We start from the raw sequence: 27,870 nt of genomic DNA, 5'->3' as shown, positions 1-27,870 counted from the left end.
ATCACGGGGTTTTTACTATTTTAGGCTTCAAGATATGATTTACGATCCCACTAATCATGTTGTTAACGATGCGCTTTACAAACTATTTATCGCAATACTGGGCGGTATCGGTTTGAGTTACGATTGTAACAAAGCTGTACTTACTGGCGCGGGAATTAAATTGACTGTACGTTTTCGCAATAAATTGATGCGAAAAATGTGAAACACATCATCCATCTTCCACAGCGATCACTGTATTCACAATCCAAACATCCGAATCCGCTCAAGTGTTCCACCAACGTGCACGAGCGTGAAACAGCTGAATCCCAAAACGTGCGTAGCGAAATCGAATTAAATTAAATTAACGCACCGCTCGGCTCGTTAATCTTGGTTACTGTTCTCGGAGACCTATACCTACGCCACAGATTACACAGATGTCGCGCCACCGGCGCCGTCATCATTCAGTGCTCGGTAGGAAGACAGCAACGACGCCACGCTCAACAGGTGCAGGCCTTTAAAGTGCAAATTATCGATTTTCGGCGAGCGACGCATCATCAAGTCAGTAGGGTGGGAAACATAAAAGGAAAAAAAGAACAAAAAATTCGAAGTTCATCGCAGCGGGTCGCGGCGGGCGAAGATAGCATTAAGTAGGGCAGCTTATACGAAAGAGCGCCAAGAAACGTTGCCGATAAGAGTGAAAACCGTTAGATTATCTGACCGACAATCCGCAAATCGGTAGCACCGACTCCGCCCGTCTGTTGTTGCGGTACATTTCAATGCAGACGCTGAGGCGCATGCCAACGGAGGTCTTCTGGCGGGTCTCGCTGTTTTTTTTTTACATAACACTACACTGCGACTGCAGCCTACCGGATAATTTACGTGTGACCGTAGGTCGTGAAAAACGCATCCATTCAACCACGCCGCAGATTCACATTCAAACGTGCAGTGTCTCTCCGGTTGCACAGTGATGAATGGTGAGTGTTCCAGCTGGTGTTTTGTAAAGTGTACGAAACAGAAAAGGATTTATTAAATATTGGTTTAAAATTTATTCGGTTTTTATTAACAGATACAACAGCAAGCTGGTTTGGCTGGATGCATAATTTATCGCTACCGCTGGCGATAGTATTCATACTGCCCTGGTTGTACGTGCTATTGATTTTATCGTCCGTTCCGTACTTGCATCTATGCAATTGGTACCGGTAAGTGTGCGAAATTAATCGATAGACCACCTGGCGTGCAATACAGATTGTCTTCTTCGCATCCTCAGTGCACGGTGGCCATCGCAATGCAGTGACGATGAGTTTTGGAACTCCGCTCGCCGACTGATGGCTACCATTTGGAACCTTCACAGTAAACTGTGTCACGGTCTGTATCAAATGTATCTTAATTAATTGTAAACCCAAACTCAATCACAGTTCTGGTATTTTTTTCTTTTCCAGGATATGAAGTGACGGGACTTGAGCATCTTCCTCAAAACGGTTCTGCATTGATCATCTACTATCATGGCGCGCTACCGATCGACATGTACTACCTGACGGCAGAGACGATGCTGAGGCGCAACCGGCTCATCCACACCGTTGGGGACCGTTTTCTAGATAAGATACCTGGCTGGCGGCTAGTTTCGCGTGTCATGAAGGTAACTGCCGGTTCGGTGCAATCCTGCGTGGAAACGTTGCGCGCTGGAGAGCTACTTTCGATCGCCCCCGGAGGAGTTTATGAGGCACAATTCGGCGATAGTGGTTACGAGGTGCTCTGGAAAAACCGGACGGGTTTCGCCCGCGTTGCACTCGAGGCAAAAGTGGTAAGTTACTTACGTTTGTGATTCGTGATGTACACCACGGGTACAGTTTTTAAATGATTTGCTCTCTTTAGCCAATCATTCCGATGATCACCGTCAACATTCGAGAATGCTTTCGAACAATGTCGTTCGGGAAGTGGTTGTTCGTCCGCATTTACGGTGTGCTGAAGGTGCCTATTCTTACGATCTACGGAGGTTTTCCGGTAAAATTACGAACGGTATTGGGCGATCCCATTCCATATGATGAATCGTTGTCGCCGGAAGCGCTACAAGAGAAGGTGGCCCTGGCTATCGGAAGGCTCATCAAAGAGCATCAGCGTGTACCGGGTGATATACTGCAGGCGATCGGAGATAGATTCGAATCGGTGCAGTGCCAAAGCAAGGGTTGAAACATGTGTGTGCATATAATAATGATGTGTTATTTCGCTATCTTTGAGGTGTTATCTTAGGGATGTTCTGATAACGGAAAATCAGTGTATCAATATTCGAAATACTTTACCAAGCATTAACCTTGGCAGATAATTAATACGATAATGCTGCAAGAACACGTGATAAAAGGTCTTATATAACATGTTTATCGATCAGAATATAGCTTATTTTGGCAAAACATTGTTGAAAAACGTTTAAATCATTTATTATTGTACCAGAATGGTTAATAATAACAATTGGGTTGGTATAATCGTAATATTGATGGTGCTATTTATGCAATGTTCCGATAACTGTCGTATCTAAAAGGTATGAACTTTCGAAACGCTTTATTAACGTTGCATTTTACAGGTGATGGAGTTACACAACATTTTCAACGATACGAACACGGCAAATTTTTGCAAAATATTGCAAAACGGCTTAATATAAGTATATAAGATGCAATGGTGTGAGAGATAGGTGCACATACGTGATTCTTTACGAACTGATGTCGACTTGAGCTCTGTCCTCAGTCGAAACAGTAATTAATATTTCGATTCGCTTGATACAGCACGACCTCCTTATTGCGTCCCTATTTCAGGACGGAAGAGGAAATTGGCGAGAACAATCTGAACGAACTCGAAACGCCAGATGCAAATTACCTACGCCTTAATCGGACCATATGTCCATTGGAGATTTTCATCGTGAGCGCAATTTTCATGTTCAAATCTTTCAACTGCAAGTCTGTCTCCAGCCGGTAGGCAGCCAGAATTTTGATAAGCATTATTTTCATCGAAATCCAGGCGTACCGCATACCGATGCAATTTCTTGAGCCAGTACTGAAAGCCAAAAACGCCATGCGATTGTAATCGTTCCCACTAAACCGTTCTGGACGGAATTGATCGACATCTGCTCCCCAGTAGGTGGGATTTCGGTGTATGTTGTAAATGTCGATGATAACATCAATATCCGCTGGCAGCATGTGCTTGCCCAGAGCGAGTTCTTGTGTTGTTTTGCGCGCAACGACCAACGCGATCGGTAGTAATCGAAGCGACTCCTTTAGTACCATTTCAAGGTAAACGAGCTCTTGGAGTGTCTCGTAAGTAATGTCCACTACATCGTCTCCAAAATGTTGTCGAATCTCGGCTACAACCTGTTCCTGTATGGAAGGATGCATGGCGAGTAGAAGAAGTGTGTTGGCCACGGTTGATGCACTTGTTTCGGTACCAGCAAAGATCATAGTATTGACTTCATTTTCGATCGCTTCCAGATCCGCATTTCCATTCTTTCTCATCGTACGGTACAGCTGCTCCAACAAGCTTTTGAAAGATGATCGCTGCGGTTCCTCGATGTTATCGTGTCCTTCGTCAGAGGATTTCTCTGTTAAGATTTCGCTCGCTGGACGACGAAACTCTTTCAATGCCTTCGTCTCTGCCGTATACACAGGCGTCCAGCGGTAGAGCCAATCGGCATGGAGGAAGACATTGACCGCGCGGACTGTAACGAGCTCAAATAGCCTGAAGAACGAATGAAGAAGTTGAGAAAATGTTGGACGAACCAGCACGATGAAGTCCTGGTGAACCTACTCTTCCAAAATCTCCAAGTAACTGCAAGACGACATCTCCTGAAAATGCATATCCATTCCGAGGCTAGTAGCTGCTTGCATTGATTGAGAAGATCAAAATACATTTTACTAACACTTTGGATCGCTACTAAACAGTCTGGATCACTGAACAAGACTTACCGCAAATCATATCCAGAGTGCAACGCGCCATGAAACGGTAGATATCGAATGCTTCAGGCTTGCCCTCTTTTGTAGCCAGATTGCGAACCATTAGGTTTGCCTTCTGTTCAAACAGTGGCACGAAACTTTGCAAGATGGACAATTTGAAGCTGGGCTGGATCAACTTCCGGTGCAAGCGCCATTGTTGCACCGGTAAGGAGAAGATGCCATGCAACGGTATGAACCGGTATATGCTTGCCTTTGCCATTGTGGCAGCTGAAGAAAGAATGGTGCGCGCATGTTCAGCACTGGTTACGATGACCACCGGTTTCGGACCGAGCCAAATACGATAGAGCGATCCGTGGGTAGTGGACAGTTCTTGTAGCAGCCGAAAGTACAAAGAAGTATCTGTACCAGGCAGGATGTACATCGAACCAATCAAAGGAACTGTCGGTGGCCCGGGTAACTGGCCTAACAACTGCCAGGTGCGCCGATTGCGCCAAAAGCGGTAGCAATAAATGATGAACAAAAACAGTAGACACTGCACGATCGTGTGAATCATTTTCAACAGCACTCACAAGGTATTTTGCACTGTACAACAAGTAAAGGCTTAACAACTTAAACACTGCTATCCGTTCCGCTTTCGACGAAGAAGTGGCATCCAAATGTTTTTATTTGGGGTTTCCGGCAAAGGTACAACCCCCTCTTTTGGAGCCCTTCTCTTAATTATGCTTTGCTTAGAAGGACAAGGTCGAAACTTTATTCGGTAGGGGGTGGTGGTTTTTTTTAAACTCCATTTTTTTAAAGTTTTCTGCAATTCTCGGAAATAGTCATTGCCTTGCTGTAATTGTAAAAATTAAAGTGTTAAAAAATAAGAACATTCGAAATGCTTTATCAGCATACATCTCTGCAAGCGGCGTAGTTAGATAGCATGTTTGGTGATCATAATACTGGCGTAAAATAAAGCAAATAAAAGGCTCAACGCTTGCTTAACGTGGTGCCAAAAAGATCTAGTAAAGTTTTAGCGTTATTACAAAGTGAAACGTTGTTGGAACACGTGTAACTGATTTATTATTGCGCGCAAAGAATTCAAACTCGCTGTAGTGCTGTATGGGTCGCATTTTTTATGTTGACAGTTTCGCTGGCGCACGTGGACTTGTTCAAAACAAAGTTCGCAACAAACAGCATTCGAGAATTGTCCTTTTCTTTGAAAACAGAATACCCCGTGTAAAGTTATGCACATTTCCTAAGGACACTTACATCCAACACAATGAGTGAATTAGAAGAAATTGCGCCATTCCTGTCGAAAACCGCACGCTTGGATTTGAAGGCGGTGGCCCTTTCGGTTGTTCTAGGTAAGCCAGACCGTTTTTATGTTGTTTGCCGTTCTTATTAACCGTTCAATGTTTCACAGGACTCACCGGGTCTGTAGATGGCATCAAATTGCTTCTCCAACAAGAGGCCATTCTCAGCAACGTGCTTGATCTGGCGGATGATGAATCAGAGACCATCGCTAAAGATGCTGTCCTCTGCTTTGTAAACATTAGCGCTGAAGAGAAAGGTGCTCAAGTGATCGTAGATAAGGTAGATTCTTCCGACACCACATTACTCTCAAGCTGTTAATTGATGTAATATAACTCCTTCTTCAGCTATCGTCAAGATTGGTGCCAACAGCTTACCGGGCGATACTGGACGAGAATTCTAAGCTAGCTGATCCCTGGTGTATGGTACTGTGTAATGTGTCCCGTCCGGATTCGTTGGTTGAAACGGTGGTAAAAGAGCTTCTGGCGATCGAGTTTTCTGTTGAAAAATTAACGACATTCTTCACACGAGTGAATTACAACAAACAAAAGGGACATCTCAATTATCTGGGACCATTGTTTAGCAATATTTCACAGTGTGCGGTTGGTCGAAAGGTGTTTTGTAACAAAGCGACTGGATTGTTGCGTCGAATTTTGCCTTTCGTGCACCATGAGTCCAGTATCGTAAGACGGGGCGGTGCCGTTGGTTTGCTAAAGAACGTTTGCTTTGATTCTACTGTCCACGAGTGGCTGTTGAGTGAAGAAATGGATGTTCTACCATTCATTTTGCTACCGCTGGCCGGACCCGAGGAATTTGATGATGAGACAAATGATAAGCTGCCGATGGAACTGCAATACTTGGGACCGGATAAGAAACGAGAGGAAGATCCGGATATACGCAAGATGTTGGTGGAATCGTTGGCGCAGCTATGTGCAACCCGTAAGGCGAGAGTTTACCTGAGGGAACGAGGTGCATACGAGATTTTGCGAGAGCTACACAAATACGAGTGCAGCGAGCTGGGCGACAAATCCGTTCTAGCCTCGGTCGAAAACGTGGTTGATATTTTAATTCGGTAAGTGTAGTAAGGCGAAACATTGAACACGGACACTGGCTGCATTTTCATTTGTGTTATTATTTCAGGACGGAAGAGGAAATTGGCGAAGACAATCTGAAAGAGCTCGAGATTCCGGATGATGTAAAAAGAAAAATTGAAACGCTCGATGACAAGGCTGAGCACTAGTTCAATAAAATGCAAAGCAAATTACCAGCGCCTTAATCGGACCATATGTCCATTGGTGATTTTCATCGTGAGCGCAATTTTCATGTTCAAATCTTTCAACTGCAAGTCTGTCTCCAGCCGGTAGGCAGCCAGAATTTTGATAAGCATTATTTTCATCGAAATCCAGGCGTACCGCATACCGATGCAATTTCTTGAGCCAGTACTGAAAGCCAAAAACGCCATGCGATTGTAATCGTTCCCACTAAACCGTTCTGGACGGAATTGATCGACATCTGCTCCCCAGTAGGTGGGATTTCGGTGTATGTTGTAAATGTCGATGATAACATCAATATCCGCTGGCAGCATGTGCTTGCCCAGAGCGAGTTCTTGTGTTGTTTTGCGCGCAACGACCAACGCGATCGGTAGTAATCGAAGCGACTCCTTTAGTACCATTTCAAGGTAAACGAGCTCTTGGAGTGTCTCGTAAGTAATGTCCACTACATCGTCTCCAAAATGTTGTCGAATCTCGGCTACAACCTGTTCCTGTATGGAAGGATGCATGGCGAGTAGAAGAAGTGTGTTGGCCACGGTTGATGCACTTGTTTCGGTACCAGCAAAGATCATAGTATTGACTTCATTTTCGATCGCTTCCAGATCCGCATTTCCATTCTTTCTCATCGTACGGTACAGCTGCTCCAACAAGCTTTTGAAAGATGATCGCTGCGGTTCCTCGATGTTATCGTGTCCTTCGTCAGAGGATTTCTCTGTTAAGATTTCGCTCGCTGGACGACGAAACTCTTTCAATGCCTTCGTCTCTGCCGTATACACAGGCGTCCAGCGGTAGAGCCAATCGGCATGGAGGAAGACATTGACCGCGCGGACTGTAACGAGCTCAAATAGCCTGAAGAACGAATGAAGAAGTTGAGAAAATGTTGGACGAACCAGCACGATGAAGTCCTGGTGAACCTACTCTTCCAAAATCTCCAAGTAACTGCAAGACGACATCTCCTGAAAATGCATATCCATTCCGAGGCTAGTAGCTGCTTGCATTGATTGAGAAGATCAAAATACATTTTACTAACACTTTGGATCGCTACTAAACAGTCTGGATCACTGAACAAGACTTACCGCAAATCATATCCAGAGTGCAACGCGCCATGAAACGGTAGATATCGAATGCTTCAGGCTTGCCCTCTTTTGTAGCCAGATTGCGAACCATTAGGTTTGCCTTCTGTTCAAACAGTGGCACGAAACTTTGCAAGATGGACAATTTGAAGCTGGGCTGGATCAACTTCCGGTGCAAGCGCCATTGTTGCACCGGTAAGGAGAAGATGCCATGCAACGGTATGAACCGGTATATGCTTGCCTTTGCCATTGTGGCAGCTGAAGAAAGAATGGTGCGCGCATGTTCAGCACTGGTTACGATGACCACCGGTTTCGGACCGAGCCAAATACGATAGAGCGATCCGTGGGTAGTGGACAGTTCTTGTAGCAGCCGAAAGTACAAAGAAGTATCTGTACCAGGCAGGATGTACATCGAACCAATCAAAGGAACTGTCGGTGGCCCGGGTAACTGGCCTAACAACTGCCAGGTGCGCCGATTGCGCCAAAAGCGGTAGCAATAAATGATGAACAAAAACAGTAGACACTGCACGATCGTGTGAATCATTTTCAACAGCACTCACAAGGTATTTTGCACTGTACAACAAGTAAAGGCTTAACAACTTAAACACTGCTATCCGTTCCGCTTTCGACGAAGAAGTGGCATCCAAATGTTTTTATTTGGGGTTTCCGGCAAAGGTACAACCCCCTCTTTTGGAGCCCTTCTCTTAATTATGCTTTGCTTAGAAGGACAAGGTCGAAACTTTATTCGGTAGGGGGTGGTGGTTTTTTTTAAACTCCATTTTTTTAAAGTTTTCTGCAATTCTCGGAAATAGTCATTGCCTTGCTGTAATTGTAAAAATTAAAGTGTTAAAAAATAAGAACATTCGAAATGCTTTATCAGCAAACATCTCTGCAAGCGGCGTAGTTAGATAGCATGTTTGGTGATCATAATACTGGCGTAAAATAAAGCAAATAAAAGGCTCAACGCTTGCTTAACGTGGTGCCAAAAAGATCTAGTAAAGTTTTAGCGTTATTACAAAGTGAAACGTTGTTGGAACACGTGTAACTGATTTATTATTGCGCGCAAAGAATTCAAACTCGCTGTAGTGCTGTATGGGTCGCATTTTTTATGTTGACAGTTTCGCTGGCGCACGTGGACTTGTTCAAAACAAAGTTCGCAACAAACAGCATTCGAGAATTGTCCTTTTCTTTGAAAACAGAATACCCCGTGTAAAGTTATGCACATTTCCTAAGGACACTTACATCCAACACAATGAGTGAATTAGAAGAAATTGCGCCATTCCTGTCGAAAACCGCACGCTTGGATTTGAAGGCGGTGGCCCTTTCGGTTGTTCTAGGTAAGCCAGACCGTTTTTATGTTGTTTGCCGTTCTTATTAACCGTTCAATGTTTCACAGGACTCACCGGGTCTGTAGATGGCATCAAATTGCTTCTCCAACAAGAGGCCATTCTCAGCAACGTGCTTGATCTGGCGGATGATGAATCAGAGACCATCGCTAAAGATGCTGTCCTCTGCTTTGTAAACATTAGCGCTGAAGAGAAAGGTGCTCAAGTGATCGTAGATAAGGTAGATTCTTCCGACACCACATTACTCTCAAGCTGTTAATTGATGTAATATAACTCCTTCTTCAGCTATCGTCAAGATTGGTGCCAACAGCTTACCGGGCGATACTGGACGAGAATTCTAAGCTAGCTGATCCCTGGTGTATGGTACTGTGTAATGTGTCCCGTCCGGATTCGTTGGTTGAAACGGTGGTAAAAGAGCTTCTGGCGATCGAGTTTTCTGTTGAAAAATTAACGACATTCTTCACACGAGTGAATTACAACAAACAAAAGGGACATCTCAATTATCTGGGACCATTGTTTAGCAATATTTCACAGTGTGCGGTTGGTCGAAAGGTGTTTTGTAACAAAGCGACTGGATTGTTGCGTCGAATTTTGCCTTTCGTGCACCATGAGTCCAGTATCGTAAGACGGGGCGGTGCCGTTGGTTTGCTAAAGAACGTTTGCTTTGATTCTACTGTCCACGAGTGGCTGTTGAGTGAAGAAATGGATGTTCTACCATTCATTTTGCTACCGCTGGCCGGACCCGAGGAATTTGATGATGAGACAAATGATAAGCTGCCGATGGAACTGCAATACTTGGGACCGGATAAGAAACGAGAGGAAGATCCGGATATACGCAAGATGTTGGTGGAATCGTTGGCGCAGCTATGTGCAACCCGTAAGGCGAGAGTTTACCTGAGGGAACGAGGTGCATACGAGATTTTGCGAGAGCTACACAAATACGAGTGCAGCGAGCTGGGCGACAAATCCGTTCTAGCCTCGGTCGAAAACGTGGTTGATATTTTAATTCGGTAAGTGTAGTAAGGCGAAACATTGAACACGGACACTGGCTGCATTTTCATTTGTGTTATTATTTCAGGACGGAAGAGGAAATTGGCGAAGACAATCTGAAAGAGCTCGAGATTCCGGATGATGTAAAAAGAAAAATTGAAACGCTCGATGACAAGGCTGAGCACTAGTTCAATAAAATGCAAAGCAAATTACCAGCGCCTTAATCGGACCATATGTCCATTGGTGATTTTCATCGTGAGCGCAATTTTCATGTTCAAATCTTTCAACTGCAAGTCTGTCTCCAGCCGGTAGGAAGCCAGGATTTTGATAAGCATTATTTTCATCGAAATCCATGCGTACCGCATACCGATGCAATTTCTTGAGCCAGTACTGAAAGCCAAAAACGCCATGCGATTGTAATCGTTCCCACTAAACCGTTCTGGACGGAATTGATCGACATCTGCTCCCCAGTAGGTGGGATTTCGGTGTATGTTGTAAATGTCGATGATAACATCAATATCCGCTGGCAGCATGTGCTTGCCCAGAGCGAGTTCTTGTGTTGTTTTGCGCGCAACGACCAAAGCGATCGGTAGCAATCGAAGCGACTCCTTTAGTACCATTTCAAGGTAAACGAGCTCTTGGAGTATCTCGTAAGTAATGTCCTGTACATCGTCTCCAAAATGTTGTCGAATCTCGGCTACAACCTGTTCCTGTACGGTCGGATGCATGGCGAGCAGAAGGAGTGTGTTGGCCACTGTTGATGCACTTGTTTCGGTACCAGCAAAGATCATAGTATTGACTTCATTTTCGATCGCTTCCAGATCCGCATCTCCATCCTTTCTCATCGTACGGTACAGCTGCTCCAACAAGCTTTTGAAAGATGGTCGCTGCGGTTCCTCGATGTCATCGTGTCCTTCGTCAGAGGATTTCTCTGTTAAGATTTCGCTCGCTGGACGACGAAACTCTTTCAATGCCTTCGTCTCTGCCGTGTACACGGGCGTCCAGCGGTAGAGCCAATCGGCATGGAGGAAGACGTTGACCGCGCGGACTGTAACGAGCTCAAATAGCCTGAAGAACGAATGAAGAAGTTGAGAAAATGTTGGACGAACCAGCACGATGAAGTCCTGGTGAACCTACTCTTCCAAAATCTCCAAGTAACTGCAAGACGACATCTCCTGAAAATGCATATCCATTCCGAGGCTAGTAGCTGCTTGCATTGATTGAGAAGATCAAAATACATTTTACTAACACTTTGGATCGCTACTAAACAGTCTGGATCACTGAACAAGACTTACCGCAAATCATATCCAGAGTGCAACGCGCCATGAAACGGTAAATATCGAATGCTTCAGGCTTGTCCTCTTTTGTAGCCAGATTGCGAACCATTAAGTTTGCCTTCTGTTCAAACAGTGGCATGAAACTTTGCAAGATGGACAATTTGAAGCTGGGCTGGATCAACTTCCGGTGCAAGCGCCATTGTTGCACCGGTAGGGAGAAGATGCCATGCAACGGTATGAACCGGTATATGCTTGCCTTTTCCATTGTGGCAGCTGAAGAAAGAATAGTCCGCGCGTGTTCAGCACTGGTTACGATGACCACCGGTTTCGGACCGAGCCAAATACGATAGAGCGATCCGTAGGTAGTGGACAGTTCTTGTAGCAGCCGAAAGTACAAAGAAGTATCTGTACCAGGCAGGATGTACATCGAACCAATCAAAGGAACGGTCGCTGGGCCTGGTATCTGCTCCAACAACTGCCATGTGCGCCGATTGCGCCAAGCGCGGTAACAGTAGGTCGTGAACAAAAACAGTAGACACTGCATGATCGTATGAATCATTTTGAGCGACGTTTGAGCGAACGATTTGAGTTTTTATTTTGCATTTCTTGCCTGACCCAACGTTGCACATTACCAACGACAGCAATTAGGCCAGCGAAACAATGGCTGCGGTGTAATTGTCGCATCATTGCGTTGCATTTGTTTAAGTGCCGATTAGGGGTGGGCTAATTACTTTCGCGGAGAAGGAAACTGATTCAATACTATGCCGGATTATGCTCGTTATCACGTGACGACTTTTGCGGTGGTTAACCGAAACGCAATCTTCGTTGATTATCATGTCCATCACAAATCTATCTGCTATTCCCTTTGGGGGTTTTCCACAGAACGATAGCTCATCACGTGGTAGTTGAATTGGCTTTTCCAACAGGAAGTAATTAATTTCCACAGTTCCATGCTGTGTTGAACATAAAATCCAATTAACTGATTTTTTAAAAGTTCTTTTGACAACTCAGGCGCTGTCAAAGCACGCGTCTCTTTCGCGCAGCCTGCTCTCTTTGTCTCGCACACACCAGTTTTGACAACAACACAACAACGCGCAGACTCGGCCATCTCACTCACTTTGCGAAGCTCGCTCACTCGCTCATTCCGTAAAAAGTGTTTGACAGCAAAGGACATGGAAGTGGCGCTTGGTCCGAGTTTGGTTTGGCCGAACGGAAGTCGCTCGAAATAGAACGTTATCCCGTATCCTTGTCGTCGTCGTCGTCGTCGTGGTCGTTGTCCTCGCTGGAGTTTGCCGTGCGTGAGTGCGTGCGTGCGCGCTTGCGTACCCATCCGTGCCGGATTCCAAAGCAAAACAAAGCGCCGTCCTCGGGTCGTGTTGTTGTCCTTGCTGGCCTGCTGCGTCTACGCAGAACTACGATCCTAGCATCCCGAAATCCGAAGGTCAACGGCGAGCGCCCAGTGCGTGCGGGTGTGTGCGTTTGTTTGTGTTCTTTGATTCGCAGAAGGCTGCTCCTGGTGAAGGGGGCTCGTTTCGGAAGAAGACACCGCGGACTCCAGACGACGATAGGGTTGGTCGACCCCAAAAAAAACCACATCATCAATCGTCATCACCAGCAGTAGCAGCGCCAACATAAAATCGATTTCATAACGAAAACGTAAACACAAAACGGCCTGACGCAAAGAACGGCCGGAGCAGAATCATCGATTGAATCACCCAACACTACTCCCCCTCTTGGCTGTGTGTTACGATGGATTCGACCGACGGTGGTGGTACGTGAGACACGAATTCCGCACCCGCACTCCCTTAGGCTGTCCATTTCCGTTCTTCCTGGGCCGGTGGACCGACAATCCATCGATGGTTCATCCGTACCCGCAACAACGGGTCGCATCCATCGTAGTAGCGTGCGGTGCGCATCAAAGCAAACCGACCGAAAAAACCGAAGGAAAGTGAAATGAACAGAACGCACAGTAACGTCGTCGTTGACATAATCGCTGCGGTGCGGCCGTGAAACCTGTGCCGGGGTGCTTCGTGCGTGCATGCCCGCTGTTGTAGAGTTAAGTAATTTTAACGTTCCTGCGAACGCGCGCGCGTTCCTTGGCGGGTCGGTCAATCCGTGTCCGCGGTGCGATTGCGTGCGTGAAAAGTGAAAGTGTTAATAAGGGAGGAGACCGTGTGTGTTTCTGTGACGAAGTGCGCTTTGTTGGCCCGGTGCCAGCTGATCGGTATCGGGGTGGGGAGGGCATAGGAGAAACGTCCGCCAAAAATAAGCGAAAAAAAAAACCGCCGCGCAAATGAAGAAGGTAATGATCCCTTCGTTGGATATGAAAAAGAGCATTTCCGTGAAGGTAGATAGTGATCTGACATTGCTGCTGTCCAGTGGAGTGTACGAAATCAAGAAGATGGAGCCCCGCCGGCGGCTCCGACCGATCGCCATCGTCTGCCTGTTTCTCACCATCGCCGGCATCATCGGATTTGGTTACTTCTGTCCGGATCAGGTAGGTGCTGTTGTTGCTGCTACTACGCGGCCACCTTATCGCAGCTCAAACTCAAGGAATTCCCGACTGTCTTATCGGTGTGAACGATTCTTATCAGCTCGCATCTGATGCCACTAAATGCTCCCTGACCTGATTTCCTTCGCGATGACGAGCTATCCAGCAACAGCCAGCGCTGACATTGCACCACCGCACATCGGGTTGCTTTGTTCGGGTGGTGCGCCGGAATTAAAATTTGAATTTGTAATCCCCGTGTGCGGTGGGGGAAACAATCAAGCGCGTCCGGCATATCGAGGTAGGTCCATCTTGGCACAAATGAGCTCACTGACGGCCCCCACAATCACTGGGAAATTGAGAAACTTTTCTCCGGAATGATGCGCTACAGAAAAGCGGAATTACGTTCTCAATTGGCTCTTTTGATTGCGCTCTGGTGGTTGTGGAGCGACGGCGAGGCGTCGATTTGAAGTAAAACCGCACGCACTGCGACCATCCTACCAGACCATCCTTCTGAAAGTTCTGGCCACGACCATTTGCGAAGTTCAAGATGTGTTGGACCGACTTCTTGACCGGGCCCAGTACCCGGTGCCCGGTTGGTTTGATGCGGTTACGGGCTTCTGCGGTCCGAAACCGAAACGACCGATTGCGCGTGGTTGATGTGGTGGAAGGAAAAATGGCCAACATCCGTTTTCAGGCCCCCACACCAAAAAACGCCATTTTCTGTTTCTGTAGCTTCTTCCGCGCTTCAGCCGCGATGTAATGAGCGATCTCTCTGAAGTAGTAACAGCAGTAACAGTGGTAGTAGTAGGCCCTGCCAAAGATGCTAGATTGATGGTTGCTTTGATTTTGCGCCAACGAGCAAAAGGGGAAAAGCAACCGCGCAACGTCCGCTTCCTTGAGGTTCCAAGGACATTCCGGGGTTGCCTTTGCTTTTGGTCGGAAATCTGTTGTTTTCTTCGGGTTCACTCAAGGGCATTTTGACGTGCGATGCGCGGTAACCACATGGTCGGGTAGACCACAGCACGGTGGTCGCTCGCTTGCCTAATTCTTCCCCGGCCAACGAAACGGAGCCTCATCCATCCTTTTGTGGAGTCGGAATGGAGGGACGAAGGCCATTCAATCATGCCAAGCTGCCATCAGCAGCAACTGGCGCATCTCAGAGGGGCCCCACTGAGAAAGAAGAGAAGGATCGAAGGATTGTGATCTCATTTCTTTGTCCGGTCGCCAGTTGGGCGACTGATTCCCACGCCATTAGCAGCACCATCTTTCCGAGTGATGGAAGGCAGCCGCCACAGATGAGCGGGAAGAAGCGGGGCGGTGAATGTGGTGAAATGTCTCATAAAACCATCACGAAGCCAACAATCGCAACACATGTTCCGTGTGGTGCCGTTGGTTGGTCGCTCCCAACAAGACCCAAGTGGTGGTCTGCTGTTGGCGCTGATGTGCCCATATCAATCATCATTTCGTACATCGTGTGAGAACCCCCTAGAACCCCTTCCCTTGATCATACCGTCCTAATGTTGTGTCGCGACAGTTCCCAGGGAAGATCTGTCCCCTCCCCGTCCAACTATCCATTTTAATTTTCGATAAACTTTTTACGACACTTGCCACGATTTCACATTAACGTATGCTACTGAGCGGTCCCTTTGAATGATCCTTGGGGGAGAGGGGCGGGGGGTTCGTCGATCACTCCGAGCACCACCGAGGACGGCGCCAACCGAGAGTTCCGCTTGAGACTTTGAAGTCGAGCCGAACCGATGCCATCCGGGGAGGGACTGATTAATATTCCGTTGCTATACTTTTACGAAACTGCTCTCTTGTCACTTGTTCCCGGGGACGTGTTGCTAGCGCCCGGCTCCCATGGATGGTCCCGGTGCGGATTGGTTTGGCAAAGACGGCGGACTCGGCCGACGGATTTGTGGAGTGGTGATTTGGCATGCAAAGAAGGCCATACCTAGACTAGCCTGTGAATGGAATCGTAGCTCTTCTGGGCATCTGTTGCCTGCGGCTGGTGGAAAAGAAGAATCTTCAAGTCTTTACGGCAGCCAACCATCTGTACGTGTGTCCGGCACTTGAATTTGCGTGCTTCTTATCTGTCTCGAGCGTCTGGGACCGAGCGAAACACCGAAACATCAACCTAATAACCGTCTAATAATCTATTTTCCACATGTTTGGCACTGATGCACGACGAATCCGCAAACGGAAACTGCGACTGGCAAATCGGGGAACGTAAATTAAAAACGGAAAACATTCGAGATAACATTCGAGTTTCCGTTTCCAACGGCGAGAGCGAGCCCGGAGAGTCGGGGCCCACTCGGCCGCCGTGCACGGTTGATTGATTATCATTTGGCTAGCCTTCACGGATTGGACGAGGAATTCCTCCTCTTGTTTGCAAAAAAAAAAAGAAATGAATGATGATAACCTTTTGCTGCGCTACTGTCGAACGACAAGGTCTCTTCGGGATTAGGATTATCAAACATCGTATGTGACCTGATAATCTGCGTTGCGTCTACAAATCGCGAGATGAAGAATGCCACCTGCATCGTTCCTTTCACTCCTTATCAGCCAACGACCGCCGTTCGGAAAGGTGATGGAACGCGTTGAGCCGGACAGAACCGGAAGACCCCGGAGTTCGCTCAATTAGACGGCAAACAATATCCCGCACCACGACGCAGGTCGTGGCGCGGCAGGCGCGAGATTACGCGATACGATGAAGAACTTGCCTTGGGTCAATGTTTGGTCGTTAGACCCGGTTCTAACCCGATTATCTCTGTTTCCCACGATTTACAGGTGTGTGCCCTGTCACGGCGGGACGTTACGTCGGGGGCGGCGGCGGCGGCGGGCCTGAGCAGTAGCGGCAACCTGGTGGTGGCATCGGCCGGCGGAACCGGTGGCTACGAGCACGACAATCTTGGCAAACCGGTGCAGCAGAACCTGCTGGCTAATCCTGGGCTAAGCTACGAGGAGGTCCTGAACGATGATTTCCAGTTCGACATGAACGCGCACGATGTGATGGTGTTTCTGCACATCCAGAAAACTGGCGGCACCTCCTTCGGCAAGCACTTGGTGCGCGATCTGGATCTCAAGGTAAGGTATCACCGCTCGAGTATCATCACGAGATGCTATTATCCTATCTATTATCTTCTTGTTTCCCAACCTCAGCTTTGTTTTGCAATGTTTTTTCGTTGTCTCACAAGGCACCATTTTTGGGGATGAAAGCGCCTCTGTTACACCTCTTACATCTCTTCGTCGAAACAATGCGCAATACTTTTCCTTTCCGTCAGCGATCCTGTGACGGGCTCTGTGTTTCTTATCTTCTTGTCGTTGCTTCAAAAAGGGTTTCCTTTTTTGTTTGCCATTTTCCAAATAGACCGCGCGTTGGATCTCGGTGACACTTGAACGGCAACGAAACGAAAACAAAGCGGAAATGCTAGCGGGAAAAATCAACCGTAAAGTGGGTTGAATACGAGGGCCAACCAGCGAATGGTATAAGAATGATAGTCGTCTGCCATGGAGCCGCGCTACGCAAGACGCGACGCTGGAATCCGCTTCAAGTGTCTACCGACCGGTTCCGCCATTAGCGAAAAGCGGCTGGTGGTGCATGAAAGAAGAAGGACACTCTCTAAAGTCTGTGTTTGCGCGCGCTCCCATTTTTGGTTCAATTCGGAGCATTCTTTCATCTCGAGTGGAGCATAGAAAGCGGGGAACGAACCCCGCTCGCTGTCCCTGTTTTGTGTTTGATTTCTGCCGCAGTGGATGGTCTCGGGACAATGGCCGGGGTTTTAGTTCCGTTCCGTTCCTTTTTGGGGAGTGTTTTAGGTTCCGAACACAGGTGGTTCGGACTCGGGAAAAAAAGGACTTGTATCAGCTCCTCGTAGTGTTCCTGTGCTGCTGCTGCTGCTGCCGTCTCCACTTGAGAGGTTTTTTTGTTCTGGCAGACGGGCCACGATATTTTGGCAAGCTACTAGGCAAGAGACCATTTCGGTCGTCCACTCGGTGGATGGCGTAGTCGGGCAGACGTTGCATGATTTCAAATCGATCCCTTTCTTGGTAGCTTCTGCTCTGTGCCACCATCGCTAATGGTAGCAAAAGTCTTAAAGTAAGAGGTGGCGCTGATAAGGTTCGCTTACCACACATTTTGTCCGTCCTAGTCAGCAGAAGATAGGCTAGAGGGTTTACTTGGAGATAGCAGTACCCACCCAGCTACTCTCGGAGGTCAAGCGAATTCCACTCTCTAATAGCTTGTGGAGGAACATTTTCAGACCGACCAGTCGCTAATAAAGGTTGGATCATTTAAAAATGGAACACTTTATTTCGCCAATTTGAAGGGATGGTTATATCAACGTTCAGTAGCTCTTTTTTTGGTGTTTTTAGTTAAAAAAATTCAGGTTTAGGTTGAAGGCCAATAACAAAATCATGGCTAATACCATCTTGGGATACAATTTGGCGATAAAATGAAACTCTATTGTGAGAAAAATCATATCCGGGAACAAGTACAATTGTTCAAGCTAGTAGACAATCCACCAGTACCGCCAAACAACAACAATTTGCTTCGACTAACGACACTAGACGTCACCAGAGCCATATAAAGCGATGATGAAGCGGAAACGGTTGGTTTAGGGGTTTAGGGAGTCTTCAGTAAACATTTATCAGATAAAGTACTCATGCTATCAATGGACAGGTGAGGGACTTGATCAGTTATAAACCTGCAAGCCTTCGAAAGAGCTACCCATTTCAAAATGATCCAAACTCTATTGGTCTCTTTTATCATGCTTCCGCCAGTTCTCGCGAGTCTTGCACTTTGTCACTCCGGATGGCAATAGCAAGAATGATCTGCATCCTTCTGTCGGAACGGAATAGATGTATTCTCGATTACGCCATCAATTAGTCTCGATGTTTCCCCTTTCGGTTCCTGACAGGTACCAACCGGAGCTCGTGTAAGATAAATGGAAGTCGTTTAAATGTGCCACGAGCACGCTTAGTTCGATCGACGTGCACTCCAAGAAGCAAAGAAGAACAAGAGCATCACAACGAACCCTTTTTGGTTGGTCGGGTACCTCGGTGTCGTATCTCGTGTCCATCGTCGCTCGGTTGAACAATCAAACTCTCTGTATCGTCCGGACTCGCATCGGATGAAATGTTGCAATCACTCGGTCGTCATCGTCTCGTCCTGGGCAACATTTTATGACTTGGATCCGAGAATTGAATCCAACTATCAAGCCACTCCGAAGGCGCGGAGCATGGCTGGATGGCCAGCTGGAGTACTAGTGGCTGCTGTTCCTGGCACAAGAAGAAGAAGGGGCCACGAGTGAACGAGTTCGTTACGTTTACTCCGGGTATGTTTTGGTGAACATTAAACGTTTAACGTTCGATTAAATAACAGGAAGCATTAAAAAGAGGCAGTGGCCCATTCTCTGTGCTAGTGCTATGCAGCCCTGCCTCCCCGGACTCTCTTCTCGCTTTGCACCCTTTTTTTGGTCGGAAAGGCAGCATCCCCGGGGAAGAACCTGGGATCCGACGGCTAGTGCTACGGACGCTCCAGGGTGTTTATTATGATGGGGTGGCTGTCGAGCTGTTTTCGGTGTGTGTCAAATGGGAGCTGTAGGGTTGTGTCCGGAGATTCAAATCGAATGGACACCGTAACATCACACACCGGGCACCATCCATGCCCTCCCGGAGGAACCCCCGTCTCCGGAACGACGGTCTGCACACTTTGGAAGTGATGGTTTTGCATGCGAAAGAGGCGACACTTGGTCGAGTGGTGTCGACATCGTTACGAACGTCGTTACTTCTCTTCGCCCCGTTTGCCGGGGGTGTTATCCTTCGTGTTCCGGGAATTTGTCGTTCCGCCTGGACCATCCGAGGGTCAGCAACGGTAGCTCTGGTTGCACTCGGAAATGATCTCCTCTTCAGGATGTAATTATCGTTCTGCAAGCAGCAGTTGAAAGCAGTTCTTTGAATTATGAGCCATCGAAGGGAATGGGTCCGTGTCACGTGAATATGCTCGCTTGGTTCCACGCCCAGCACCATGCTTTAGTGACAATTGCATCACATTTCCGGGGCATTCCAGCGAGAGTAGATGAGATTTGGAGGCATTACGTAAAGTATATGTTGCTGTTTGCGCACAGAAGCGCAATATGATCGCACTCATAACCCCTCCCCCCCCCCCCCCCCCACCCCCCCTTTCAAGGTGATAATAATGTGTGTGCCGCAATATCCTCGGAGCGACGGTTACCGAATCTTCAGAAGCAACCGTTAGCCGCTCAGAACTTGAGTTGATTGAGTTTTCCTGATCGATAACGCTCCGGTTAAAGCTCCCGAATGTACGCTTGACTGCTGCTGCTGCTGCTGCTGGTAGTGGCTCTGCTTCTATAATTAGTAGCCACGGTAGGGTGGCCCAGGGTGGATTCGTGCTGAGTTGACAGAACGATTCGCTCTCCTGGCCCCCCAAAAACCGCGCTTTAAGCAATTTAGCTAGCCAACCAGTACCACCACCACCATTAACCAACCAGCATAAATGCCATCCATTCATTATTCTGAACGCGACGGCGACAATGGCGCGACGGTGGTGGGGCAGACAGTTCCGATGGACAAACGACCCTAGGTGTGCTCTTCTGGTCGATTCAGCATTCTCGGGCGGTTCATTGAGAACGGCGAGTGCTCGCGCAATTTTTTGGGCAGTCAGCGAGATCAGCGAAGCGTAAAGACAGTGGCCGCCAGGCTGCTCACCTCTCTCACTCTGCACCATTAATGCATCCATCCCGGGCGCGGTAATGTGGTGGTGGTCAGCCAATCTGTAGCTCAGCCCCGAATAGCCAAAGATGGAACGTAAATTATGTTCTTTATGGTGCATGTGTGACGTGTGATGTTTCTTCTTGCTTTTGCTACCAGGTTTTTGCCGGCAGGGTCTCCACTCTAAACTTGTCTTTGATGAGACTGCTCCTGTCGGTGCTGCTGCTGCTGCTGCTGCTGCTGGTGTTTCACGTGCCGGATCGTCACAGTTCATCGGTTCTCTGTGTGTATAAACGTTCCCGGGTGGTCCCACCGAAGACAGACAACGACATTTTACCACTTTTTTGGTAAGGGAGGGGGCTAGATGTAACGTATCGGCATCGTTGCCGTCACCGCCGTCGTCGTCGTCGTCGTCGTCGTCGTCGTCGTCGTTGTCATCGACCCCTTTGTGACCTTAAATGGCGACGCATTGACGAGCGGTTTGTTCGTTCGGAGATGAGCGCATTTGTGCGTGGTGCAGTGGGAGAGGACGGGCGAGCGATGTTGTGAGCGAGCATGCAGCGGACCAAGAAGGGCATTGTCAGTAACGAACTGGGGTTTTATGGTGTTCGACATGGAACATGCAAAAGCATCTCTGGAATTGGGAAAGGAAGAGGAGCAGAGTCTACGACGTTTTTTGGGGGGTGAGAACGAGTTCACTCATTTTCAAATTATATTTGTATTGGCTACCCAATCTCTCCTACACGGCAGCGAAAACAGTTTCGCTCTGAAAATTTGAGTTGAAAATGGCGAAATCACGGAGAGGTCTTTAAAGGAACTGTCAAACTATCTATCTAATTCTTATGTATTCTTAGTTCACTTTGGGTTGCTAGGCGGTAGTGTATAAAAATCATAGTAAGCGTGTAACGTAATTGTAATCCGTGGTTCGGTAAAACTAAGTAACCTACGATGTGTTTAACAAAATGATTTTTCTAGGTCCCCTCAATGTGTGTAGACGTGTTTTACGTAGCTCTAATAGAAACAGTTCAGTTCATATTTAACTCTCGAATAAACCCGAATATATAACACCAACGATGAAAACAGCGTGTAAGAAATAATTCAGCGAATGAGTAAAATTAGGCAACCGTATTGGTAAGAATTTTGATAGATTTTCTTAGTTTAAGCTATCAGCTCATATCGACCATTGGCGCTGGTGGTAAGATTGAAGCTTCTAGATACCAGAAAACAATTAAGAATCCGTCCAAAGTACTTGCCAAAGCTACTTGTCTATAACTCCCGATCGATCGATGTGTCGATTCGTGACCGATTCTGTGCCCCAAACGTTGCGGGAAGGCATCCGGCGCCTCGGCGCGGTCGTGCGTGCGTTTGTTTCATTATTTTATTCACGTTGACATTTAAATCAGGAAACGGCTGAAATTCTATTTTTATGGTCGCCCATAAACACTGCAGACAGGCCGAGCGATAGTAGCATACGCAACGTAAGGCAACGTAACGCAAGGAACGACCTGTGGCTTCTGCGATTGGTTCAGGTGCAGCAATCAGTAGAGGTGCCCTGGCTTCTCTTCGTTCCTGTTCCGTTACTCCAAACTGCTTCCTTGTTCTGGGGATCCGTTTTGTGTTCTTCCTCTGGACATTGGCGTTCGATCTCCGTTCCTGCCATGGAATGGAATTCCGGGAGGGAACACTCCTTACGCCGAGCTCCGTTTGACCGTGGCCTCCATCGAGCGCACAACATGAAGTGAATGGCACCGTGCGCAATGGCTAGGATCAGGCACTGACGCCGCCGCCGCCGGGGTCCCGGTTTTTTGATGAAGTAAAATCCTATTTTTGGCCATTGCCAGCGGGCGGTGCGTAATTGCGGTTCGGTTTATTGGCCCCTCCGCCGTCGAGCGAGGCCCCGGAAACAACATGAAGCAACGGGCGCACGACGGGACCCAGGTTGGTTGGCCGCACCAACCATCGATGTGCGGTCGTCTGCTCTTCCACTCTGCCTGCCCCCCTGTCTCCCTGGCGTAATACCTGCGTCTGACAGCGACTCCACGCACATCGGAGGGCCCACCGTTTGATATGGCGGCAACCTGTTGTTCTGTTGTTTGGTTTCCGTTTCGTAATTCGATCACCGCGATCGTCCGTCCGGTGGGGGATGCTCCTCCGGTGTTACCTAATTTTGTGTTTATCGAATGATTTTTTTTTTCCTAGCAGTGCCAATACCAGCGCCAGGCATTGTTTGATGAAGAGACCAGAGACAGCAGCAGCATAGAACCGTTCTTGAATGGAGTTTCGAAATCAGATTTTCTTTTAACACCCACAGGGGGGGCTGGAGTGATGAGATGGCCATCGTCAGTGTGTTTACGCAGCGAATGGTGGAAAATTGGAAATCGTACTGTGAGGGAGGCAAGCATTAAGGGGCCATGCTGAACTGGAGAGGAGAACCATTAACTAGCAGCAAAGGGACGGGAAGCAGCAAACCATTACTGTTGCAACATAAATCATTCACCATCGGTGCGGCCCGCGAGACGCGAGCCAAACTCCGGGAGTTCGGTGCTGGTCGTCCGTCATTCTAAGGCCGGAAAGAAACCCGGCGCGGGAAACTGTCGCGCTTTTTTCCCGCCCCAAAACACGCCCAGCTGCTTTCCAGAAATTTCATTTTCCCCGGGATTAACCGTTGGTGCGGCGAGGGCCACGGGAAAAGACTGGCGGCCATTAGAATGAAAAATAGTTATTGTTTGGCACTTTAAAAGTGACTGCAAGGTAGCGCGCTTCAGCATCGGCACCGTTACAGACGCACCTTCGCACCAACGGTGGTGACCTTCGCCCCGTTAAGGTGGGCTGGAAAATGTTTCGCGCCTCCATCGGTACCACCCCGCGAGATGCGAGCTGGGAATCAGCTGCTCAAGTACCGGAGAAATGCGGCAGCCGGGTGGCCCTTTTTTCGTCACCAAACATTGTGAAAAACTGTCGCCATAAATAACGAGCTGATAACTGTTTGTTGGCTGGAATGTTTTGTGGCAATTTCGAGGGGAGGGCGCGAATGCTTTTTGGTGCTGGGGAAGACTGAAGGGATTGTGTTGCGGATCATAATCATTCTTTAAACAGATATTGCCCTTTCTTTACAGCCTTTGCAAGCAGGAGGTGTAGGGACAATCGATAATTAATGGTGCCTTATTGTTTGTGTGTTTTTCTTCACAAGCCATAAGGCAGGACGCAGTCCTCTTTCGAAATCTCCAAAGTCCAAAAGTCTTTCGAAATTTCGGACATCCTTATGGCACATAAGGATGTCCGAAATTTCGAAAGACTTTTGCCACTGATAGCGCTCAGTGAAATCTATCTAAAACAGTGGAGCAATAACTTAAGCTCCCTGCTGTTGTGCGGCATGGCGAGGATTAAATTGATTTATGTCGACCATTTTCAAGAATAAAATGGTGGAAAATTTCAAGAGCAAATAAGGGCATCCAAAGTATTTCTCCACGATAGGTACTGATTTACGGTATATTCCTTATCTTATGAGATTATCGTGAAGATAAAATGAGTTATCCATGTCCTATAGCTACACAGATGGATAATTGTGATAATTAGAACGAATTCTGATCACAGAAACAAGAATGCCAGACGCTATTACGAGCTGTTACTGTTCTTCTAAACCATTAAACGGTGATGATTTGGAGCGTTTTCGTGCAGTAATGAAATACTATCTTTTTGTGACCTTTTCTTGTCCTTTCAAAGAATGCAAATACATTTAAAGGTCATCTTTAATTTAATGCTCCCAAAAGTTTATCTTTTTGTGTGCATATCTTCTTCATCTACTAACGCGGTTGCTAATAGGGGTCCTGAAATGTTTTTTCTGGTCTTCCAGAGCGCTCCACTTTCCCAGAGTGTCAACAGCATCTCATCAGCAACATCTTTAATTTCGTTTCAAATTAGCATAATTTCTTGCGTGTTTTAAATAGAATTTGTGAGAAATTCGCCTTTGTTCTATTCCTGGCTAACCTACTTGTAGCATAGATCATAAATTTGGTTAACAGCTCCACAAAAAAAAAACCATTTCCATCTCACTTCGTCACATCGGCACCTCGGCATTTCGGTGTTCCAACTTTTCACCTCACACACTCCTCCTCCTTCTGCTCGAGAGCATAAATTCACTGCAACAAGTTGGCGGTCCCTCCCCTAGGTTGCCCAACGGTTGTTTCGATCGTTCGCCTACGAAAATGGGGCGTCAAATGGGAGCAAACTGTTGAAAACCCTGGTCTCTTGCTGTCCCCGAAAGATGAAAATTCTCCCACCTCTCCTTCCTATCGCGGTGCACGCTAGCGTGAGAATTGAATTGACAAAACCGTACGCACACATTCCGGACATGGATGGCGTACGATGACTCCACCGGCCAAACGATGGTGTCATTGGAGAAACCAAAAAGTTTGTTGAAAAATCGCTTAAAATCACTTCGACCACACGTCGACCGTTTGCCGTTGAGTTGCGGTGAGGTGTGGAGTGGGGAATGCAGCAGCAAAAAAGGAAGGAAGGAAGCAACAAGGGCACGACGACACTGTGCTCTCTATAGTGGAAGTGAAGTGACTGGCCCCATCCCCCCGTTTGGGGTGCACCATTGTTGTAGTGGAATATGTCGCATGAAAAAGTGCCAACCAAAAACACCAGCGCCGCGCATAACGGGCTTTTGGAGTTTGCTGGAACCGCGGTTTCTAGCGAACTGTTGGTGCCGGTTTGATGCTAGACATGAATGAATGCCAAAAAAACGCCATCATGTCCCGCGTCGAATCGTCTGCTTCTACGGATCATGTTTCGCCTTCACAACAGCATACAGGACGATGCCCTGGCGGTGCAACTTCCTAATAGTGGCACGCTGATGTTGGACATTTCACCATAACGCTGCCGCTCCTAGCTAGACGCCGGCATGACACGCAAAATATTAAATTCTTCGTTAATTTGATCCTCTCTCAAGCGATGAGCGAATGCACCGGCGGTGACACGCTGTCTGTCAGTCGGTCCGACCGTCTATACGGAGAGGGTTTTGTGCATCACAAGCCACCGCAACCACCACCACCAGAGGACCACCAAAGGTTGCCCAGTGATCATGTTTTTATCGGCATCAATTTGACTGGCGACGGTTTTAGCATTTCCCGTTTTTGCCAGTGCATCCCAGTTCTATTTCACATCTGCCAGTGCATGGGCGCAAGCGTGGCCGATATGATATCACGCGACCGACGTTGTCAGCAGCCCTCCTGCAGAGGCCGACTCCGGTAAGCCCCAGCTTTTCCGGGGGCTAAATTTAATGCGATTATTGAAGAATAGGCCGAACCTGTGAGAGGGCTAGGTCTAGCAGTATTGGGTGGCTGGTGAGTTTGTTTGAATTGTTAGCATTCAAAAAACAGGAAGAAAAATACCAGTTCTCGATCCTCGGCAATATCACACTGGCTCCCGGATTTGGTTGTGGCACACCAGGTCGTAGAAGCGAGGAGGTGGTCGGATTTGATTGGCAGCCGATGATGTTGTCCCCGGTGTAGCATCATTTGTGAAGCCCGCCCACCCTATCGTGGCCTCATTCAAACGCACAGAGGTCAGAAACAAAGAGCACAGTGGCGTTATCCTCTCATGCCAGGAAGCATCGTGTCTGTGTTGTCCTATTTGGATCAATTTTCATAACTTGTTAATTGATTTTGTGCCGCTCCCATATCCTCCTTTTCCCGTACAAGCTAAGCCTTTACGTTCGTTTGTGTTCTAGATGGCGTGTAGTGTGCGAGAGATGAGGAAAACTAGGACTCCATGGCGTTGTGCCTGTATTTGTCCCGATAACACATAAATCCTTGATCAAATGAAATGACATTTTACTTTATGCAACATACAGTGCGATGCTCGGTTTGTTAACTTTTGCCATATCACCAGCTGGCATTGTTTGTATCCAGAATTGGTTAAAAGTTCTTTAGGTTGTCCTATTCCGAAACACCCAACACGGGCGTTCCGGGAACTGAACTATAAGATGACACAGAGTTTCGTTGCATCATTGTGGGGCAGTCCATGGGCGCGCGACTCTATTTTTGAAAACATCATCCACCACTACCAGGCAACAGCATCCATCCAATCGCAATCTTCTTGCTGCTTCGTCATCAGCTGCTGTGTTTGGTTTTGTAAACAAGAGACACCCTGCCCGACGGTAGGACAGTTTGCTCAGCAGCTTCTGCTGCAGCTGATCATGCTTCGTTTGCTTCGGAGAAGGTGGATCTCCTTCAAACATTCGCTTCGTTTTGACTTTCGATGCTGGCAGCATCTTATCACCTTGCATGCCGTCCGTAACACACGTACCGTTATCGGTAGCCGGTTCTAGATAAACGCTCTGTCAACCTATGTCTCCAGTTTGTGCGCCTTTTTGGGAGGAAACTGCTGATCCAACAACAAGCACCATAATACGTTGCTTCTCACAAGATGCCACAACTCTCGACAAAGATAGGACGACACTAAGACACTATCTGGCGTGACGCTACCTCATCTGGCAGCTCTTATTAGCTGTGGGGTTCTTGTTCGTTTCGAAATTGACTTTATACAACATCAGCCCCCGGTAGTCTCCAAAAACCCACAAGAACTTATCGAGATGTGTGGTGGCCTCCGGCGAGGCTCCAGCTCAGATGGCGTGTCTTCAAAACTTTCTGACGTTTGTCTTGCTGCCGAGGTTTGACGGTTATCATAATCCAATCTCACACACTCTGCCCTTCGTTCGTGTGCAGAATGTCGGCAACTCCGCCGAGAAACCAATGGGAAAGGAGAAAAATTGCTCGAGTCAAATGGTTGGGCATAAAGGTTATTTTAGGCTCACTGCTCGCTTCTGGGTTGCTTCTGCAAGCGGCGCCCGTGGTGTGGTGGTGGTTTTGAGATTCACCTTCCGATAAGCCACCGGTAACCACCACCACATGTGGTCCGATGAGACGGGGCAACTGTTTCCTGACTGGCGCGCTCCCCGGTTGGTTGGTTCGCGGCGACGACCGGTTCATCATCATATCCTCTCTCTCTCTCCCATCGCGATGCACACCATCCGCCGTGACCCTAGCAGTCTGCTGTTGCCGCTGCTGCAAGCGGATGTTGTCACTTTTAATGCATGTTTCTCTCGGAATATTAATACGGTATCTGGGTAGCGCTAGGGAGAACTATGTTTTTGTTTTCCACCAACTACTCTGTGGCATTGCGTGAGAGAGCTACTGCCCTCGGCGAACCAGGGTTTAGCGTCCGCTCGGAAGACATATCTACCATTTACACGACCCTGAGGTCGAAGTGAAACGATTGCTTGCAAGGCAGCACGCCAAATGGGCGATACTCTCTTGTGCATGGTTGCTTGCCCGAATTGTTTATGCTTCTGTTGAAGATGGGATGGAAAGAGTGCACTCAAAACTGCTCAATTCAATGCTTTTGAGCCATTTGTGTTGCATTTCCTTATGTTTCTCGCTCTCGCGCACTCGTTGGCCAACAACATGATCTTGAATTT

General features: G+C 47.6%; 7 protein-coding genes across 8 annotated transcripts in view; 5 read left to right on the top strand and 2 right to left on the bottom strand.

The window, feature by feature from the left end:
• Positions 1-208, top strand: part of LOC126571063 (transmembrane protein 68-like) — a 2,267-nt gene extending 2,059 nt beyond the window's left edge. Inside the window, exon 6 of the mRNA XM_050229298.1 lies at positions 1-208. This exon is cut by the window's left edge and continues 361 nt beyond it. The gene's annotated coding sequence lies outside the window, so the exon portion shown is untranslated.
• A 627-nt stretch (positions 209-835) lies between these two features.
• Positions 836-2,341, top strand: LOC126569274 (transmembrane protein 68-like). The gene is made up of 5 exons (XM_050226243.1): positions 836-953; positions 1,046-1,178; positions 1,247-1,344; positions 1,419-1,780; positions 1,852-2,341. The coding sequence occupies exons 1-5, from the start codon at positions 947-949 to the stop codon at positions 2,164-2,166; spliced, it is 915 nt and encodes a 304-aa protein (XP_050082200.1). The 5' UTR covers positions 836-946; the 3' UTR covers positions 2,167-2,341.
• A 499-nt stretch (positions 2,342-2,840) lies between these two features.
• Positions 2,841-4,467, bottom strand: LOC126572859 (cytochrome P450 4g15-like). Its single transcript, XM_050232549.1, has 3 exons — positions 3,927-4,467; positions 3,769-3,838; positions 2,841-3,699 (listed from the first exon to the last, which is right to left on the bottom strand). Exons 1-3 carry the CDS (start codon positions 4,465-4,467, stop codon positions 2,841-2,843), a joined length of 1,470 nt encoding a protein of 489 aa, XP_050088506.1.
• A 594-nt stretch (positions 4,468-5,061) lies between these two features.
• LOC126572862 (protein HGH1 homolog) lies at positions 5,062-6,483 on the top strand. The gene is made up of 4 exons (XM_050232555.1): positions 5,062-5,260; positions 5,320-5,489; positions 5,555-6,279; positions 6,348-6,483. The coding sequence occupies exons 1-4, from the start codon at positions 5,176-5,178 to the stop codon at positions 6,445-6,447; spliced, it is 1,080 nt and encodes a 359-aa protein (XP_050088512.1). The 5' UTR covers positions 5,062-5,175; the 3' UTR covers positions 6,448-6,483.
• On the bottom strand, positions 6,469-11,723 carry LOC126572187 (uncharacterized). The gene is made up of 7 exons (XM_050231295.1): positions 11,183-11,723; positions 11,025-11,094; positions 10,101-10,955; positions 9,733-9,761; positions 7,555-8,106; positions 7,397-7,466; positions 6,469-7,327 (listed from the first exon to the last, which is right to left on the bottom strand). The coding sequence occupies exons 1-7, from the start codon at positions 11,721-11,723 to the stop codon at positions 6,469-6,471; spliced, it is 2,976 nt and encodes a 991-aa protein (XP_050087252.1).
• LOC126572861 (protein HGH1 homolog) lies at positions 8,690-10,111 on the top strand. The gene is made up of 4 exons (XM_050232552.1): positions 8,690-8,888; positions 8,948-9,117; positions 9,183-9,907; positions 9,976-10,111. Exons 1-4 carry the CDS (start codon positions 8,804-8,806, stop codon positions 10,073-10,075), a joined length of 1,080 nt encoding a protein of 359 aa, XP_050088509.1. The 5' UTR covers positions 8,690-8,803; the 3' UTR covers positions 10,076-10,111.
• Positions 11,724-12,321: 598 nt separating the features above from the next.
• Positions 12,322-27,870, top strand: part of LOC126572860 (heparan-sulfate 6-O-sulfotransferase 2) — a 60,007-nt gene continuing 44,458 nt past the window's right edge. For both annotated transcript variants that reach the window (XM_050232551.1, XM_050232550.1), the window contains exons 1-2: positions 12,322-13,661; positions 16,446-16,742. In XM_050232551.1, the coding sequence (XP_050088508.1) occupies positions 13,458-13,661; positions 16,446-16,742 (501 nt within the window). In that variant the 5' untranslated portion in view covers positions 12,322-13,457. The remainder of the gene's footprint in view (positions 13,662-16,445; positions 16,743-27,870) is intronic.

This window comes from Anopheles aquasalis, chromosome 2 (genome assembly GCF_943734665.1).
Source record: "Anopheles aquasalis chromosome 2, idAnoAquaMG_Q_19, whole genome shotgun sequence".
Classification (NCBI taxonomy): Eukaryota; Metazoa; Arthropoda; class Insecta; order Diptera; family Culicidae; genus Anopheles; species Anopheles aquasalis.
The sequence above is the reverse complement of the archived record's forward strand: the minus strand, read 5'-3'. Positions and strand labels throughout refer to the sequence as shown.